The 19999-nt window shown below is 47.9% G+C and overlaps 5 protein-coding genes and 1 non-coding gene across 6 annotated transcripts; 2 read left to right on the top strand and 4 right to left on the bottom strand.

The window, feature by feature from the left end:
* Positions 1 to 49: 49 nt before the first annotated feature.
* VC83_07427 lies at positions 50 to 138 on the top strand (the record flags this gene model as incomplete). The annotated part of the gene is made up of 1 exon: positions 50 to 138. It is a non-coding gene; the product is annotated as a tRNA-Tyr (tRNA).
* A 113-nt stretch (positions 139 to 251) lies between these two features.
* Positions 252 to 2944, top strand: BRF1 (transcription factor TFIIIB subunit brf1; the record flags this gene model as incomplete). Its single annotated transcript, XM_024470998.1, has 3 exons — positions 252 to 1080; positions 1138 to 1346; positions 1397 to 2944. The coding sequence occupies exons 1-3, from the start codon at positions 714 to 716 to the stop codon at positions 2942 to 2944; spliced, it is 2124 nt and encodes a 707-aa protein (XP_024321523.1). The 5' UTR covers positions 252 to 713.
* Positions 2945 to 2978: 34 nt separating this feature from the next.
* On the bottom strand, positions 2979 to 4774 carry VC83_07425 (uncharacterized protein; the record flags this gene model as incomplete). The annotated part of the gene is made up of 2 exons (XM_024470997.1): positions 2979 to 3890; positions 3956 to 4774. The coding sequence occupies 2 exons, from the start codon at positions 4772 to 4774 to the stop codon at positions 3450 to 3452; spliced, it is 1260 nt and encodes a 419-aa protein (XP_024321528.1). The 3' UTR covers positions 2979 to 3449.
* A 398-nt stretch (positions 4775 to 5172) lies between these two features.
* On the bottom strand, positions 5173 to 6642 carry VC83_07424 (uncharacterized protein; the record flags this gene model as incomplete). Its single annotated transcript, XM_024470996.1, has 3 exons — positions 6155 to 6642; positions 5913 to 6065; positions 5173 to 5829 (listed from the first exon to the last, which is right to left on the bottom strand). The coding sequence occupies exons 1-3, from the start codon at positions 6179 to 6181 to the stop codon at positions 5173 to 5175; spliced, it is 837 nt and encodes a 278-aa protein (XP_024321527.1). The 5' UTR covers positions 6182 to 6642.
* A 4478-nt stretch (positions 6643 to 11120) lies between these two features.
* Positions 11121 to 11781, bottom strand: VC83_07423 (uncharacterized protein). Its single transcript, XM_024470995.1, has one exon. It carries the CDS (start codon positions 11671 to 11673, stop codon positions 11206 to 11208), a length of 468 nt encoding a protein of 155 aa, XP_024321525.1. The 5' UTR covers positions 11674 to 11781; the 3' UTR covers positions 11121 to 11205.
* Positions 11782 to 17983: 6202 nt separating this feature from the next.
* Positions 17984 to 18785, bottom strand: VC83_09663 (uncharacterized protein). Its single transcript, XM_024473076.1, has one exon. The coding sequence runs from the start codon at positions 18337 to 18339 to the stop codon at positions 18001 to 18003; it is 339 nt and encodes a 112-aa protein (XP_024328844.1). The 5' UTR covers positions 18340 to 18785; the 3' UTR covers positions 17984 to 18000.
* Positions 18786 to 19999: the final 1214 nt, after the last annotated feature.

Genomic DNA, 19999 nt, shown 5'->3' with positions numbered 1-19999 from the left:
TCTGCATAGCATTCAAGTATCTCCATAAGCCGTAACCCATCACCAATACCCCTTTGTAGCTCAGTTGGATTAGAGCATCGGACTGTAATGTAACGCAAACCATCCGGGGGCCCCCGGTTCGATTCCGGGCGAAGGGACTATAACCCTTCAGACGAGTTAACTCGTCTACGGTATTCTTTTTTTGCAGTTTTTATATATATATATATCTATTTGTCTGCATTGCAAGTGAATCAGCATCAGAATTACTACAGGTATAAAAATCATAAATTTAATATTGCACGCCCAGCTCCATATTTCCCATTACCAAAACCACAACAGGCAGAGTTGTTGTCCTGCCAAAATTCACCTCCACAAGGCTAAGCGAAGCTTTTGCTTTCCACTCCAGAAAAAGTTTAAAAAAAAACTCGCTTAACCTCCCCCGACCGCCAAACCCCACAAGCCAGGAAATTTCATCTGAACCAGCCCACCACCCGATTTCGAGACTCTTGACCTTCCTCATCACCACTACACACCCGCATCCATCCAACATCCCCAACCTCGACCATCCATAAAGTTATCACTTTGATCAGAGTAGCTATTTAGCTCTCAATCCACCTGAGGCAACTCACGCAACCACCACGACAACTCCGATAATCTCGCGACGATCAATACACTGCGGGGTAGCCAGCCAAGCACCCCAAGAAGCTGCCAATCCCACCATCCCCCCATCCACCATGGGGCGAACCCCAAATCCCCCCAAGGTCAAACGGCCCAACCCCCTCAGCACCATCAAGCCCATTCGTGCCCCGACACCCGTGGCGCGCCCACCTCCCCCTGTCGGCCCTGCGAAGGCACGCAGGCTATGCCCCAACAAGACCTGCCCGGCGCCCAAGATCGAAGATGGGATCTGTAAGACCTGTGGTACTATCGTGGAGGAGTCGACGATAGTGTCGGAGATCCAGTTTGGAGAGAGCTCGTCGGGGGCGGCAGTCGTGCAGGGTAGTTTTGTGGGCGCAGGGTCGGGGGCGGCGAAGAGTATGGGTCCTGCGTTCCAGAGAGCTGGTGGGGGTACTGAAGATAGGGAGAAGACGCTTAGAGAGGGTATGTGAAAACTCGTGGAGAAGGGCTGAAGGGATATGGTTACTAACTGAGACATAGGAAAACGCATTATGCAGGGTTTCGCGGGGGAACATAAGATTCCAGAGTCGGTGCTCAACAGTGGCGTGCAGATCTTCAAGCTTGCTGCTATGAACAACTTTATCCAGGGAAGGAGGATGAATACAGTTGCTGCTGTATGTCTGTATACGGCAGCGCGTAAGGAGAGACCTTGTAGGGTCATGTTGATCGACTTTGCGGACTCTTGCGGAGTAAGTTATTCCCCTCTACATTCAGGGGAAGTATATTGACGTCTTGACAGGTCAATGTTTTCAAGCTCGGCCACACATTCAAAGCACTCCACCAGAAGATTTCGATCAGTGCAGACGGCATCATGCCAGTCCTACCAGAAGATCTAATCTACCGATTCGCAACCAAACTCGAATTCGGCCAAGACACCACCAAAGTCGCCGAATCCGCCGTCCGTCTCGTCCAGCGCATGAGCCTCGACTGGATGGTCATGGGCCGCCGACCCTCCGGCATCTGCGGCGCGTGTCTGATCCTCGCAGCACGCATGCACAACTTCCGCCGCACCGTCAAGGAAGTCGTCTACATCGTCAAAGTCACCACCGCAACGATCCAAAAGCGCCTCGAAGAATTCAAAGTCACCGCCAGCAGCGACCTCACCGTCGAACAGTTCCTCAGCAACCAATTCCTCGAGTCCGCACACGACCCGCCCGCTTTCTACCAGCAATCCGAGTCCTACATCGCGACCAAGAAGAAGCGCAAGCGAAAGCGCCACCCGCTCGAGGGACCAGAGGGGGACGACGAGGAATCAGAGATCCAGCGCATCCTTGACTCCGCGTCCCGCCAGTCCAGCGTCGCTTCCTCCATCGACCCGGGGCTCGAAATCAACCCCTCCGGCACCGTCCGCCGCGACGCTGATGGCTTCGCTGTCCCTCCCCTCCCTGCGGCGCGCGCTATTCCCATCGACCCCGCGCTGCTCGAAAACACCGACAACGACGCCTCCCTCAACCGCCTCGTAGCACAATACGGCGAGGCCCTCCCCCCCGGCGACGGCCCGCTCAAGACCTCCGCCTCGCCTGGCTCCCCCGGGAAATCAAACGGCAAGGCCACCTCACCGACCCCCCCGTCCGCTGCGAAATCAGTAGTCGACCAAGCGTGGGAAGAAGACGAAGAAGAAATCGAAGACGAGATCTCGGAGATGATCGCGGACCCCCACACAATCGAGCACGCCAAAGCCTTCGCCACCGCCGAGCAACGCGCGCGCGTCCACGCCATGCTCGCCTACGCGCAAGCACCACAAGTCTCGATCCCCATGACCGCCTCAGTCGACGAGTCCGAGTTCGCCGACGACCCCGAAGTAGCAAACTGTCTCCTCTCCGAAGCCGAAGCAGCGATCAAAGAGCACATCTGGGTTAACGCCAACAAAGACTGGCTCCGCGATCAGGCCGTAAAATTATACAACCAAAAAATCGCTGACAAAGCCCCCAAAGCGCGACGCAACAGGGTCAAAAGGCCGCGTATTGGGGAGGGCCAGACGAGGGCGGCGAGTTCGCCGGCGGAGGCCGCGGTGGAGGTGCTCAAGGAGAGGACGTGGAGTAAGAGAATTAATTATGATGCTATTAGGGGCATCTTTGAGGGGCCGGGGAGTAAGGCGACAAGTGTGGCGCCGAGTGTGGAGGAGGTTGAGGAGGAGGGGGATGCGGAGAGTACCGCGGAGGATTATAGGGTGGATGGGGAGGGGGGGGTGGGGAATGACTTGTTGGAAGAGTTGGAGGAGGAGGAGGATGTGGATGTGGATGTGGATGAGGGGTGGGAGGAGGGGATGGAGGATGAGGAGTTTTAGGGAGTGGGGTTTTGCTTCTGTGTGTGGGGATAGGTGGTGGGGGGGGCGTGAAAGGAGTTTATGGGATTCATGGATGGGTTTTGCAATTGCTGTTTCTGGCGCGCAAGGGATGGGTACAACAACTGGCGTCTAATAATGAACGAGGGATATACCAACACAGCACCACCAGGTACACGGAGTTCTATGCATACATACTTCTCAACACCAAACGAGACCAGGTAGACAGATAGTCGAAACGCTGCACATATCACGCTGTATAATACAACCAAGGTAGAGAAAAGTAAACCTTTATAAATACAACCACTACAGCCACCACAATTAAGTAAAGTGATCGCAGCACCCCTCGCTATGCCACCCCATGCACAAAGGAAACCTTTCTCAGCGCTGTAGCCTTTCTAATGCCCCCTCACCACGCTATAGCGCAGAGACATCCACCTGCACCGTTTTGATATTCAAACTTTGTGCCCCCCCCGGTACATGAGTCCACGACGTAGTCCCCTCACACTCACGCCATAACCCCCCCCTCCGGCGGCTCCCCCCCACCCGGCGCCGCATCCGCCGCCTTACTCCCCGGAATCGGAGCTAGCGGGATCTCCGCCCCCTGCCCTCCCGTTGCCTCCGGCCTCTTAATACTGCCACTCGGCATGAGTAACTTCCCCTCCAACTTCTCGCCCCTAATAACCTTAAACGCCTCCTCCTTATCCAGGGTCTCATAATTCACCAACGCCCGGGCAAGGAGGTCAAGCTCCTTGCGTTTCTCCACGAGCAAGGCATGCGCGCGTTGCCGGCCTTCTTCGATGGTGCGGCGCACTTCGGATTCGATGAGTTGTTTGGTTTCGGAGGAGAGGTGGTTGTAGTTTGTGTTTAGGTCGACGTTGCCGGCGGCGGCGGACATGCCAAATTGGGTTACCATGGCGTAGGCGATTTGGGTTGCGCTTTCGAGGTCCTAAGGGGGGTGTTAGTTGAGTCTGCATAGGAGGGAGGTAAGATGGGGGGAAGGGGGGTGCTTACGCCTGAAACGCCACTGGTAACCTGGTCAGCGCCGTAAATGAGTTCCTCAGCCATTTTCCCACCGAGACACACGTCGATGTGGGCGCGGTACTCGCTCATGGTCTTGGAGTACTTATCGATCTCCGGAAGATGCATAGTCATACCCAGGCTCTGGCCGCGCGGCATGATAGTAACCTTGTGCAGGGGATTCGCGCCCTTGGTGAACATACCCACGAGCGCGTGCCCGGCCTCGTGGTAGGCCGTCATCTCCTTCTCCTTGTCCGTGATAACCATGCTACGCTTCTCGGCGCCCATCATGACCTTATCCTTGGCCCACTCGAAGTCCTTCATTGACACGGCGAGGGCCTTGGCTTTGCTGGCGTGCACGGCGGCTTGGTTGATCACGTTCTCGAGCTCGGCGCCGGAGAAGCCGGGGGTGCCGGCTGCGAGCTGCTCGAGGTTCACGTCAGACCCCTTGACGACGTTGGTCATGTGGTGCTTGAGGATAGCCATTCTCCCGCGAACATCAGGGAGCCCAACGACGACGTTACGGTCGAAGCGGCCGGGGCGCGTGAGCGCCTTGTCGAGGGTCTCCGGGAAATTGGTCGCGGCTAGGATGATGACGCCGCTGTTCTGCTCGAAGCCATCGAGTTCGGTGAGGAGCTGGTTGAGCGTCTGCTTAGCGTATGATGCGTCGCGGGCGCTGCGCTTGCCGCCTATGGCGTCGAGCTCGTCGATGAAGATGATGGCAGGAGACTTTGATTTGGCACCTGCGAAGAGCTCGCGGACGCGCTTGGCGCCGACACCAACGTAGATCTCGTCGAATTCACTGCCGGACATGAAGAAGAAGGGGACGCCTGCCTCGCCAGCCACCGCGCGTGCTAGGAGAGTCTTTCCGGTACCGGGAGGGCCGACGAGGAGAACACCCTTGGGAAGTTTGCCACCGAGAGTCGAGAACTTGCCCGGGTTCTTGAGGAAATCCACAAGCTCCTGCAATTCCTCCTTGGCCTCGTCGCAGCCATGCACATCAGAGAAGCGAACTTTCTGGTGCTCAACCTTGGCCTCATTATCCGTCTTCGCATTCCCCACCTTCTTGAATATCCCCACCGACTCAATCAGTACCGTGAGGAGCGCAAAACAGACATAGGTGAACAGCGCAAAGTAAAGCACAAGCTTCACCCACTTGAAAATCACACTCCCAATCGTCTCCTCAACAACAACATAAAGCGGACTTTCCTTCACACCACTCCCCCCCTCATTCCGCCCCCTCGAAACCGCCACATTCCCCCCCTCGACGACGCCGCGACAGCTTGTCCAATAGCCTGGAGCTGCGAATTGTTCAGCCCCCCAGCATTATTCGCCATCCCTCCAAACCCGCCCACATCATTACCAACACCAAACCCCGCGCCACCACCAAGTTCAGAAAGCGCTTTCTGATACGCAGACTCGCACGCGTTGTTGGACGCAAAATGTCCATTCTGATACCGCTCCACCACAATCGCGCCCAAGTTCGCGCGCAGCAGCGCCTGGTAAAACGCATTCTGTGCTGTAGCGCTATTGGGGTTCTTGTTCGCCACCTCCTCCATGTGCGCCAGCAGGTTGCGGGAGGTGTTGGCGCCGAAGACGGTGCGGTGCTGGGGCTTGACGATGCGTGTGAAGGGTGTGCGTGGCTGAGAGAGGCGGAAGGCGGTGATGCTGCTTATTTGTCTGGACGTGAGGAGGGTGGTGGGGAGACGGCGGGCGAGGGGGTTGGCGGCGGCGATGGTGCCGCGGCGCATTGGGGAGAGGGTGTCGCGAGCGGTGAAGGGGGTGAAGGCCGCATTTCGATATTCGCAGAGTTGTGAGGTCAGGCCGCGGGCGGTCTGGAGACACTCTGGGAGGACAGGTTTCGATGGCTGGAGAAGTCGGGTTAGTATCAATGCGCTGAACAAGGCCGCCTGGGTTGATGAAGAAGTAGCAAGAGTGTGATTAAGCTTACTTGTATAACCGTCGCCGCTTGAGGCTGCGCAATTTCCGACCGCTGCGAAGGCCTAGACTGCTTCGAATGTGTCCTCGAGCCGGCACTCCGCAACGGCGCACCCATCACATTAACCATCGACGGCCATAGCTCCGTCGTAGCCGCAGCAACGCTCTGTAGACCACAAATCAGCACACTGCACTCATCACACTCCCTGTTCCTCCGCAATTGCAAGACGGGTTGTTGGGACAAAAAAAACCTACAGGCAAGGCAGAAGCTTGGAACGCCATCCTACTGGCTCCCCGTCTGAAACCCCTCTAGATTGCAACAAAGGAAAGAAAGATACAATAGATAAGAAACGGCGCTGAGATGACGGAGTGTTGCGGCCGATTGTTGAGGACCGTTTGGGGGTGCGTTCGCGAGATCGGTGATGTTGAGGCGACAGATCGAGGACGTCGGCATCACCAACATTTCGGCCCGTGTTCAGGGTTGGGGGCTAACCGGATATGGTAAGGTGGTACGGCATTTGTTGGTCTGTGCGGCGTTTACGAGATCGATGGGGGTGGTTGGGGGAGATAATGGTGGATGACAGATCTGATTAACGACTTTTGGGAATTTGGGTGGAAATGTGAAGTTGGCATTTGGAGTAAATGCTCGATATAAGGGCTTTGTAGATGGGATACTAGCTATACAGGTTAATATCTTCGACATCCTCATCGTCGACAATTATCCCCTAATCCTATAGACATAGTAAATATCTAATTGTTAAAGGCAATAGTCTATTCCTTTTCTTTGTGACAATGTTAGCTCCTTAGCTAAAGACCCGTTCTAATGCTGCTAATGTTGCTGGAATTGCTAAATAGTCTTGAGCTATTTTAATTATTAGATACTGATACTGCTTTGCTTGCTAATATTTAATGATATTAGTCTTAGGCATCATTAAGCCACCGTTGTCATACTGACATTCGTTGCACTCAGTTTGCTATCAAACTCAAGAGCAAACTTGGAAATCTCCTCCTCAAACCTACAAGTCACTATACATATTTTGGCTTATCACACCAACAACAAGAGCAATACTACTCAACGATTGCTACAACCATCTATGATTCATTACACGTCATCGCTCCTTAGTTACTGGGCCGATATTACCACATAGCATATCTCTACAACCCTCTATGATTCATTACATGACATCACTCATACTACCACATGACATATCTCTACCAACTAGAGGCCTAGGAGCATGAACGATAGCTCTAAAAGCTCCTACGAACCTCTATGATTCATTACATGTCATCGCTCTTTAGTTACCCACAAGATTGGTTAAGTTATGACATAATTTGTCTATGACATAATTTGTCTATGACATAATTTGTCTATAGGGGTACTCTGACCTTGGACCTCCTTTTACTTCCTATAGGCTACGAACCTAAGAGATGGTTCTATGGGATTCTCTTACGTCGACTACAGTTACCAAGCCTGGTAATCATGGAAAGTCTTGGAAAATGAGAGAACTACACTCCTTTAGCATAAATAGGATTGCCCTTTCCTTAAGAAAGGGCAAGCAGACAATACAGTAAATCGACTATCACATACTTCCACGTCTTTTCCAAGCTTCCAAGCATTGATCTTGTTACTCCTTGTTTCTGAAAAGTCAGTGAGGTGTTAACCTCTGACTTACCCCTGAGTTCCCAGACTCAACATTTGTTGCAACTTGTCTGAACCACTTCACTACATCACACACCTGATTGCTGCGTTGTGGAATAGTCTAAGCTACGACCCTTTGGCTCTGTTTTCTAAGACAGTGTGTTGTCTTAGTAAATTCATCCCTTCCTTGGGTGGCTAGATTCTCACATCTGGTGCACCCACCATTACAATGGTCCTTTTGCACGACTGCAAGTATGTTTATCGAAGTGATGAAGCCATTCTAGACCTGTCTCATTGTTGGTCCATCCATTGCTTGTTGGTTTAATTACCCAATTGTGAGGAAGGCCGGATTCAGTATACCAACTTGAAAGGTGACATTTCCCTTGAACTACTAAAAACGGAGGGATACTCCCGCCTTCAGCATTCACACAAACAATTGCTGTAGCCCATTCCCGATTGCCAGGCTGAACTGCCTTGCCTCTTGTAATGGTGGGTGCACCAGATGTGAGAATCTAGCCACCCAAGGAAGGGATGAATTTACTAAGACAACATACTGTCTTAGAAAACAGAGCCAAAGGGTCGTAGCTTAGACTATTCCACAACGCAGCAATCAGGTGTGTGATGTAGTGAAGTGGTTCAGACAAGTTGCAACAAATGTTGAGTCTGGGAACTCAGGGGTAAGTCAGAGGTTAACACCTCACTGACTTTTCAGAAACAAGGAGTAACAAGATCAATGCTTGGAAGCTTGGAAAAGACGTGGAAGTATGTGATAGTCGATTTACTGTATTGTCTGCTTGCCCTTTCTTAAGGAAAGGGCAATCCTATTTATGCTAAAGGAGTGTAGTTCTCTCATTTTCCAAGACTTTCCATGATTACCAGGCTTGGTAACTGTAGTCGACGTAAGAGAATCCCATAGAACCATCTCTTAGGTTCGTAGCCTATAGGAAGTAAAAGGAGGTCCAAGGTCAGAGTACCCCTATAGACAAATTATGTCATAGACAAATTATGTCATAGACAAATTATGTCATAACTTAACCAATCTTGTGGGTAACTAAAGAGCGATGACATGTAATGAATCATAGAGGTTCGTAGGAGCTTTTAGAGCTATCGTTCATGCTCCTAGGCCTCTAGTTGGTAGAGATATGTCATGTGGTAGTATGAGTGATGTCATGTAATGAATCATAGAGGGTTGTAGAGATATGCTATGTGGTAATATCGGCCCAGTAACTAAGGAGCGATGACGTGTAATGAATCATAGATGGTTGTAGCAATCGTTGAGTAGTATTGCTCTTGTTGTTGGTGTGATAAGCCAAAATATGTATAGTGACTTGTAGGTTTGAGGAGGAGATTTCCAAGTTTGCTCTTGAGTTTGATAGCAAACTGAGTGCAACGAATGTCAGTATGACAACCATATCGGATGTTGGTTTTAGACGGGCATGAAAGTCACGAATCAGCTGCGTTTCAGGAATATTGCAAAGCAAACAACATCATAACTCTCTGTCTACCTCCTCACTCGTCTCACCTAACTCAGCCACTTGATGTTGGGTGCTTTAGTGTTCTTAAACGCATGTATGGGCGTCAAATTGAGACCTTTATTAAGGCTCATATAAACCATATTACAAAGGTTGAGTTTTTTTATAGCTTTCCACGCAGCTTATAACCAGTCAATAACAACTCAAAATGCCAAAGCTGGATTTCGCGGAGCTGGTTTAGTGCCCTTTGATCCGCAAGTAATCATTTCAAAGCTAGACGTCAAGTTGCGGACTCCTACACCTACAGGACCCCCCTCTATAGACGCTGATCCTTGGGTTTCTCAAACGCCTCGCAACCCAATAGATGCTCTCTCACAGACTACTCTAGTTAAAAATCGCATTGCACGGCACCAAGGAAGCTCGCCAACCCCCATTTTTGCTACTGTTACTGCATTAGCTAAAGGGACAGAGATTTTGGCACATGAAATGACTTTATTGTCAGCTGAAGTCCGCACCCTTCGAGCAGCAAACGAAGCTCTTAGCAAACGCCGGAGGGCTAAAAAGTCTCGTGTCCGTCAAGGGTGTGCACTTTCTGTAGGGGATGCACATGATGATTTGTCCCAAAGGGCAGTTACGGAGCAAATAAATCGCGAGAAGCGCTCTGGAGGGGTTGGTAGGAATGAGGGGCAACCAGGTGTATGACATTGTGGCACTTGCGGGGGGGCTGGCCATAATGCACGAACTTGTCAGGAGGTCATAGAAGTACTTAGCTCATCAGATTCTGAATAGTTTTAGTTTTAATACAATATACCTTACAGTGGTGGGTATAAAAAAGTTTCACGACTCGGTGACATTCACGACTCGGTGTACAACCACGTTACCACTATAAGCTAGGTCATCATTTACTAGGCATACCTTCACGACGCGATATCTAAGCAAACTTTCTAGAGTAAATACGACTACTAGAAGGCTAAGTGTGAAGATCCAGAACTTATTCGTGGCTAGTTTGAGCTTGTGTGTAACACAATTGTGAAATATGGCATCCATGAAGCAGATACATAAAAATTTTATGAGACTAGGTTTTTAATAGGCATGCTCTTAAGCGCAAAGGTGGCTACAAGCTCTAAACGACGTGGCCGGCCCCCAAAGCAGCCTGGCAATCGGGAATGGGTTATAGTTATCTAGAGTGTGTGTGCAGACGGCTAGGTAGTCCCTTCATACATAGTTGTGAAAGGCAAATACCACCTCCTCCCTTGGTACTAGAACGGCAAATTCCCAAAGAACTAGAGGATTCATACAAGCGAAAATGGTTGGACTACAAACGAGATTGGTCTGCAATAGACCACAGGCGACAACGACGTCGCGGACGAAGGAGAAGGACTTAATCGCAGCAGATTGGGTAGATGGGATAGTGAGAGGGGGTTTATGACGAGGTAATATCTCTGTTTATGTAGGGACGAAGCCATGATGCAAAAGCAGTATGTATATCCTGAGCTATAGCTTCAAGGATTGTTCTAGTCAATCGGCTTCTGGAGATCAAGGATGATAGATAATGAGAGTGATCTACGATGTAATGTCTTCAGCTGCATGCTTCCAGAACCCACACCTGACAGGAACAAGCTTAAAGATGCCATTCTCAGCGAACTCCCAAGCAATTGTTATCGTGTGAGAGTTTCACACCCATTATCCGTGAGCGAGCATGGCCGTTCTGGGCTCCATAAGATGTTGTTGTTCCTTGGCTTCTCTTTGGTATTATGTGCTTAATATCGAGACCGTTGATGTGCCCCCAAATGCCGCCCACCTTTTGCTGCCGCCTCGGGACTTGGCTTGTGGGGTGTCGGCCTGCTTATTATTCGTTTGTGGGTCATGCTAGAGCTCCCCCTGTATTACTGTCGCGGCCCGCTATTTTATTCCACAGATGTCAGGCCGGATGCCTTTCAGAGCTGGTGAACGTTCCGATCCCGGAAGACAGGGCGATATAATAACGCGGGTCGTTGCAATTATACAAGTGGAATAGTAGGTATATGGGGCATGAGCCGCAGTTGTGATACGTGGCGGGCTGTAGTGTACCATGATACGTTTCTCTTGGGACAAATTCTTCAGCAAGAGCTTTTGTCTAATTATTTCCCATTTTATCCAGCATCGCTCAAACATACACTGACAGCGCTACCAACTATGCCCACGAAGCTCTCCTCCTAACTAATAATCGTCACAGGGAACAAAAATTTCATCGGCTCCCCCCTCACAGGCAGGATATCCGTGCGCGCCGTGGCATTAACCGTCTTCCCATCTCCCCTCAGATAAATATGCGCCACCCCAAGGAACTGACGCTCATAATCCGGCCCCTGCGTCCAGATAGCCTCAACTCTTGATGTGGCGGGCAACTCGCTGCCATCGACGTTGCGGCAGGGCACCCACAGCTGCTGGATGAAAATGGGGCTGCACTCGACGTTGATGCCTGGGGCGCCTGTGCGGTAGCGGGCTGCGGCGGCGAGTTTGAAATTCGAGCGGCAGCCACCGGGGGAGCAGCCCCATTTGTAGTCGGTTGCTTGGAAGGTGGGGATGTCAAGGCAGGTGTTGCGGGATTGGTGCTGGGGGATGGCGGAGGCGGAGGCGTAGGTTGCGGCTGTTGCCAGGAGGGCAGCGTAGAAGTCTGTACGCATGGTGGCGAGGAGGGTTTGTTATTGAGATATTTTATAATTATGTGATTATTATGAGTGTAGGGTGAGTGGAGTTGATTGGTCAATGGATAATACTGGGCATGATCAATGCAAAACCTTGGGAGTCTCCTCCCGTTTATAATCGTCGGTGTTTGCACCGACCACCCTACAGGTGGTCGGCGAAAGCCCAAAAGCGAGATGAAGCCCGCCAGGGGTCTTGTACATAGCCGAAGAAGAGATTTACACACAAATTATATACGTTTCTCCCTTTCATCTATACACTTGTGACAAAACTGCTTCGTCGTCGTACTTGAATCTAATACAATGGATGATGCCCTCCAATTCCTCCGCGACAACCCTTCAGAAAAGCCTATAACCGCTGCACGAATATTCAATATAAATGCGAAGACCCTCAATACGAACCTCCGATGAGCGAAACTCAAAGCCCAGGCACCAAACCCTATTTACGGAGGCCAGAATAAGATACTTTCAGAGGCACAAATCAAGGCTAACGTAGTTCACAAGCGAGTCGCCTACACAAGCTCACCGCCGATTATTCCTTGGCATCATACGAAATCATAAAATATCTCAACAATTAATTAATTAAACTATTCTAACTCTTCGGCATTTGAATCATCAGATGTATCTACAATATTTGGACAAGTTCGTACGTTGTGACCAATTTGTCCGCAACATCTACAACAACGTTTTTGCGGCTCAGTTTGCTTCGTACGACCCCTACTTTCTCGCAAATCAGCTTGTAATTGTATATTAGCCTCTCTTTGAGCCTCTGAGTCTTGGACAGCTTCGACAGTAAGTACTCCTCCTTCTTGCAATCGACGTTTCTTCGTACGACGACGTCGACTAAGTAAGTCATTTGCTTTGCGAAGTGCAGCGTTTTCTTCTCGTAATAACGTCAATTCATGTATTGCACTCGCTGCACCTTTCGCAACCTGATCAATGCTTCGTAAAAGCAAAGTTGGTGAACTATTCTGATGTCATATAATCTGGTCTTTAAGGTATGTTAATTGAGATTGTGTCTCAAGTACATTGTGAGGAGTTTTAGGTTCCCAAATCACAGGTAGAGTTGGCGTAGGCGTTGGTGTTGGCGTACGAAGTCGAACATCAAGCTTTGAGATTACATAGTCTGGATCGTACGGAACAAGCCCTGTAGCACGAAACCCTGCTCGAATGTTTGATTCAATCATTGCTGTACGAAACGCTATGTGAAAGGCAGGGAAAAAATCTTCTTTCGAGATGTGTGTAATATGCGCACGCATCAACTTCTCAATCTCAGTTCCGTACGAACGCTTTAATGGTCGAAAACAACCAACGTCAAGTGGCTGAAGGTTATGAGACGAATGTGCTGGCATGCAAAGAATAATAATATTCCAGTCCTTGCAATACATCTCAAATTCGATTGGGTGATGACTTTCGTGCCCGTCAAGAATCAAAAGTCGATATCTACCCTTCGTACGACTCTGTGTATGTCGATTAAAATGCTTAATCCAATCAAGCCCTCGCTCTTTTGTTGTCCAGACAGTTTGACGTAACAGCAACAACCCAATTTAACGGCAAAGAAGCATTTTCATACCAAGACGAAAGGTGATTTTTCCCTGCAACAATAATAAATGGCGGTAGCGCATATCCGTACGATCCAATGCCTTGAATTACTGTAATCCATTCCCTATTACCTTGATGTGTCATACGAGGTCTGCTCTTTCGTTCAGCATTCGTTACAACCATCTCAGATGATATTTGGCCCATTAAAAATCCCGTCTCGTCAAAGTTGTATATGTCCTCCTCGTGAATCCCATATTTAGTAATCATGTTTCGTACAAGTCGAAACCACGCATTATATGCGTCAGGATCTTCGCATTGAACTCGCTGATAGTCGATCTTTCGATTAAAATGTGTACAGAGTTGTGGTTGTCGTCGTACGAAGTTTGAAATCCAGTTCTTTCCGACGCGTCCGCTGTCGCGTTCAGCAAGCAATCGATTCGCCATATCTTCAACAGCACTGCGTCGAGGAGGAAATGCTCGCGAATCTAGGTCAAGAATATGTCGTACGACAACTTCTTCTTCTAATATTGTCAATTTTCGAGACTTAACTGAAGTTGTATATCGTGCAGGTTTTCCAGAGTGTCGATCTCTCAATGTCATACGAGGAAGATTGTAGATTCGCGCAACGTGAGTTACACTTAGTTTTGGGTTTGATTTAAGCACTTGAAGTGCAAGAATCATACTTCTTTCTTCGTACGAAGTTGCCATGTTTAAAAAAAAAGTTATGTAAGTTTAAAGTCAAAAGTATGATGCCAAGAAAAAATCGTCGGTGAGCTTGTGTAGGCGACTCGCTTGTGAACTACGTTATATACAAATATGTAGAGGATTCATATTTTGCAGGCTATGGGGCATCAAAAGTGATGGTTTTTACAGCAATTGGCCACTTGCGGGCAGTGGAAATACTGCCTAAACCAGCACCTTCATGGCGCTGGTTTCAGAGCTTTATAAAGAGCTCTTCGATCCTCTTTCAAGTTGTCAAAACGAAGCCAATTGCACGAGTCTGAGTTACGACCCATGATATTCCTGCGGTACAAGACTGGTTTGGAGTGTATTTGGCATGGTGTACTCAACACAATATCCAGCCACAGGATATTTATAACTTTGACGAGACTGGTTTTCGTGTTGGAGTAGCACCAGGGGAGGATGTAATAGTTCCTGTATCTATTACAGAAGTATGTATAATTCAGTACTTGTAACTTAATACAATTAAACTAACACTATTAAAGATGTATGTTCCAATGGCCGAAAACCGCAAATCTATTACCGTGATTGAGTCAATCTGTGCTGTTGGACAAGTGCTTCCACCAATTATCATTGTACATGGACGACAACATATGGCATCTTGGTATAATGAGAAATTGACTGGCGATGAGCTTGTATTACTTTCAGACTCAGGATATACCAATAGCGAGCTCGCAATGCTATATTTGGAGCTATCATTCATACAGGAGCTGGGCCTGATAAACCTCTAAAGGTCCTCCTTATGGACAGCCATATCAGTCATACAACACCAGAGTTCGTTATACGGGCAACTTCAATGAATATCCATCCATATCCGCTTCCTTCGCATCTTACGCACATTATGCAGCCACTTGATGTTGGTGTTTTTCAACCTTATAAACACTGGCACAAGAAGGCAATTCAATATGCTATGCGTAATCTTTATATTGATTATAATATAGCTTCATTCTTTCGGGATTTGAACGAAATCTGCCAGCAGACATTCAAGAAAGGAACAATCATTAGGTCCTTTCGTGAAGCTGGAATGTGGCCAATCAATTCTAAAGAAGCTCTCAAGAAAATGAAAGTTTATACGATTTGTGAGCGCACTCTTGATCCTCCACAAATTCCACAGACTCCAACAAAATTTGTGCATTCTGAGCTCAAATTACGGCACTGGCAAAGTAAAATACCATGTCTTTTGTCTAGTCCTTCAGCACGAGAATGGGATTCTTGGGCACGTTGCTCAGAAAATGTACTTGTTCAAGGAGAACTGGCTATTCTACAGTATGATTTATTATCTACAAAAGTAGCTAATCAACAGAAGGCGAAGCTCAAAAGCCGCTCTGTCGCTCAAGCAAATACTGGTCCATTAACTGCTAAGGATGCATGGAAAAAAATTAATGACAAGGCTAGAAAAGACAAGGAAATTCAAGAGCGAAGGGCGAAATACAAAGCACGAGTAGTGCTTAATAAAGTCAAAAAGGAGCTTCATATTCGTGGAGTTGAGGCCCGTAAAGCAGAGCTTTCAAGAAAGCGGCAAGTTAGCCAGATGTTAAAGGCGAAGGAGGAGGTGCCTTCTGATTTACTTATTCCAATTCCAGATCCAGAAAAAATTGCGCAGGAATCAGAGCTTCAAGAAGAAGCCAATACTCAATTAATTTCAACGATGGGGTACGAATCACAGGCTGACGACAATGATGAGACAGGATTTATAAGATTCAGTGGATTGGATACAGACCTATTTGCGGACAGGGAGGACGAAAATTTAGACCCAGGGTTGTTTTAAATTTGGGAATAGCTTTAATTTTATCACTCAATTGCTGGTATAATTGTTTAGATAGTGGTTGTATTAGATTCTACATAGTTATGATATCTGGTAGGCTTCAACTCGCTTTCAGGCTTCAACTCGCTTTCAGGCTTCAACTCGCTTTCGCCGACCACCTGTAGGGTGGTCGGTGCGAACACCGATGATTATACTCATCTCAAACATTTGTCTCACCACCTCGTATGTGGCCAGCACTGAGAAGGCACGTGAGTTAGGTGATTGACATGTTGACGTGTTGATCAAGTCCACTGGTGCGGAGTATGGGTTGAGCAGCCGCATAGCGTCGTAAAGAGAACCTGTCATGTTGGTCGTCTCATATTGTGAATCATTTAAGGAACCTGTCATGTTGATCGTGGGGTATCCATGGGACCTGTTTCTTTGGCTGAACCCTCGTATTTCGTCGTTGGGGAAAGCCACAATCCCGAGCAATTTAGCAACTGTTACTGTCACACTTTTAGCGTCTAACAGTCCCACTCCGGCCCCATGTGCCCAAATAGGAAAGGGGACTGTCACACTGTGACAGAGCCATTTCTGGCCTAGTAAATTAGTAGTGTATTGTGTGTAGTTTAGCCATAATCAACAATTTAAACGACATCCTATGTTTGAAATAGGTGAATACTGACTGTACTCTGTATATCTATAATCTATAACATATTACATTATGGCGACCCCCTACAGGATTGATTGGCTACAAAATGGCGAAATTCATGATTGGTTAAGGTGAATATAGACCCATTTATTACTTCTCTAGGCTTAAGGTGCACAGTTTTCACACTAGGATCCACTATTCTATGGTCTGTACCTGCCATCCGTAGCCCCTATATGCTCCCATAACTATTTAATGTATATAGCTCTACCTCCTAAAGGTAGCTGTACGCTGTGCCTTTGATATAGGTGTTCCCACTGCCATGTGTACTAGGAGTTGTCGCTATTCTGTACGAATCGCCTAAGTCAAAGGTATGCAACGTGCTCTCTATGCTCTACCTCCTAGAATTGTCACTATAGCATATAGGCCTGTGGTAGGGCATCACCACTAACGGTAGTACTTCCCTTTATACTTAGTGACTACCAGCTTACAGACTGTCTATAGCCTCCTACTGACGCCCTACTTAGTGACTACCAGATTACAGCCCGCCTACAGCCTACTACAGACGCCCCTCTACAACAGCGCAGCCATGGTTGCCCTTGCCGTTAGCCTACTATCCCCTTACCACTTCACTCTATTACTCTATACCGTACGTAGTCTACCCCTACTAAGGAGCCTATTGTGTCATACTGACATTCGTTGCACTCAGTTTGCTATCAAACTCAAGAGCAAACTTAGAAATCTCCTCCTCAAACCTACAAGTCACCATACATATCTTGGCTTATCACACCAACAACAAGAGCAATACTACTCAATGATTGCTGCAAACTCTTCTACTACATCTGTTTATGCTACATACATCACGGCATATCATTTGAACACTCATTGAACAAGTTATTAAGAAAATCTCCTCCTTAAGGGGGTGGGCCAATACTACCACATGACATATCTCTACCAACTAGAGGCCTAGGAACATGAACGATAGCTCCAAAAGCTTCTACAACCCTCTATGATTCATTACACGTCATCGCTCCTTAGTTACCCACAAGATTGGTTAAGTTATGACATAATTTGTCTATAGTGGTACTCTGACCTTGGACCTCCTTTCACTTCCTATAGGCTAGGAACCCAAGAGATGGTTCTATGGAATTCTCTTACGTTCACTACATGATTGGCAAGCTAGTTGTGGGTCGCACTTGATTTCTAATACAGTTACCAAGCCTGGTTAGTCATGGAAAGTCTTGGAAATGAGAGAACTACACTCCTTTGGCATAAATAGGATTGCCCTTTCCTTAAGAAAGGGCAAGCAGACAATACAGTAAATCGACTAGCACATACTTCTATGTATTTTCCAAGCTTCCAAGCATTGATCTTGTTATTCTTTGTTTCTGAAAAAGTCAGTGAGGTGCTAACCTCTGACTTATCCCTGAGTTCTCAGACTCAACATTTGTTGCAACTTGTCTAAACCACTCCACTACATCATACACCTGATTGCTGCATTGTGGAATAGTCTAAGCTATGACCCTTTGGGTGTGTTGTCTTAGTGAAATCATCCCTTCCTTGGGTGGCTAGATTCTCACATCTGGTGCACCCACCATTACAATGTTACAGCTACGGTAACGTGATGTCATGGTTAAGGACCAGGGATCGATGGAGAACGAGTGTTCCGAAGAGGCAGCAATTGAATTGTCTCAGGGGTGTTTCGTGTGCGAGGCGTTCGTTGCTCCGTAGCTTCGACTGTAGGTATGGGGGCGTCCACCGGCGGTGTGGACGGGATTCTGGTCTGGGCTGCCGTCAGGGTAACTAGTAGATCCTTGACCTCCTGTATCTGTGCTTCAAGGTGGGCCATTCGACTCGGGGTGCCTTCGGATGGCACAGCAGTCGTTGCTGCAGCAGTGGTTTGTCTGGTAGTCATTCTGGGCAGTTGACCATCGTTGTCTTGGGGTATTTTTGATGTCGGCTTTTTCGACATATTGCCTCGGGTGTGTATCGGTGCCGATACGAAAGAGCTTGACTTCCGGTAGCTTGTAGCTATCAATGCTCTTGTCCACAATTTCCTCTGTGCTAGGAGGGGGTTCTTAAGGATCTCGTATCCTATTTGGCGCCAACGCGTCAGCTACTTTACCAGCTTGTTCTGAAGAATCAAACCCTGATCCACTGGCTGTCCGTGAGATCTCTGGAATCACGGCTATTTGAAGTCGTCAGGTCTCTCCTCCGAAACGTCACCGAGTCGCAGTCGATGGTGTAACGGTAGTTCTCCTGAGTCGTTCCGGTGTGGGATATTATTAAGTACGGCCGTCCCCGGCAGGCGTGATCTTTTTTGTATAATGTAAGGACATGTAATGGTGGGTGCACCAGATGTGAGAATCTAGCCACCCAAGGAAGGGATGATTTTACTAAGACAACACACTGTCTTAGGAAACAGAGCCAAAGGGTTGTAGCTTAGACTATTCCACAACGCAGCAATCAGGTGTGTGATGTAGTGAAGTGGTTCAGACAAGTTGCAACAAATGTTGAGTCTGGGAACTCAGGGGTAAGTCAGAGGTTAGCACCTCACTGACTTTTTCAGAAACAAAGAATAACAAGATCAATGCTTGGAAGCTTGGAAAATACATAGAAGTATGTGCTAGTCGATTTACTGTATTGTCTGCTTGCCCTTTCTTAAGGAAAGGGCAATCCTATTTATGCCAAAGGAGTGTAGTTCTCTCATTTTCCATGACTTTCCATGACTAACCAGGCTTGGTAAATGTATTAGAAATCAAGTGCGACCCACAACTAGCTTGCCAATCATGTAGTGAACGTAAGAGAATTCCATAGAACCATCTCTTGGGTTCCTAGCCTATAGGAAGTGAAAAGGAGGTCCAAGGTCAGAGTACCTATAGATAAATTATGTCATAACTTAACCAATCTTGTGGGTAACTAAGGAGCGATGATGTGTAATGAATCATAGAGGGTTGTAGAAGCTTCTAGAGCTATCGTTCATGTTCCTAGGCCTCTAGTTGGTAGAGATATGCCATGTGGTAGTATTGGCCCACCCCCTTAAGGAGGAGATTTTCTTAATAACTTGTTCAATGAGTGTTCAAATGATATGCCGTGATGTATGTAGCATAAACAGATGTAGTAGAAGAGTTTGCAGCAATCGTTGAGTAGTATTGCTTCTGTTGTTGGTGTGATAAGCCAAGATATGTATGGTGACTTGTAGGTTTGAGGAGGAGATTTCTAAGTTTGCTCTTGAGTTTGATAGCAAACTGAGTGCAACGAATGTCAGTATGACATTTCGGCAGGGCCCGTAGGGCTCGGTAAACTAGGGCACAGGGCGCCTGGATAAAAGGGGGCTGGAGGCCTTGGAAGAAGGACTCCAGTGAATAGTCGCTGTATATACCTATTGTGCTTACTGAATACGAGACCTTCCTGCCTCCTGACCTGGTTCCCTGGACTCCCGTGAGACCTTGGGCTTACGCTTTACACGTACACGTACGGACTCTTATATTTACCATTCTTAATGCCTATAATAGCTTCATTAAGTGTTACATCAAGCTCACTAGCTTTACTGCTTCTTTGGCGTACCATGTTAATGTTCATGGTGTTGTTGTAAAGTTGTTGGTGGTCGGCCATCCCCACTACTGTAGTTA

The sequence above is a fragment of the Pseudogymnoascus destructans genome (genome assembly GCF_001641265.1).
Source record: "Pseudogymnoascus destructans isolate 20631-21 unplaced genomic scaffold scaffold_20, whole genome shotgun sequence".
Lineage (NCBI taxonomy): Eukaryota > Fungi > Ascomycota > Leotiomycetes > Thelebolales > Thelebolaceae > Pseudogymnoascus > Pseudogymnoascus destructans.
Note: the sequence above shows the minus strand (reverse complement) of the source record. Positions and strands in the feature narration are given on the sequence as shown.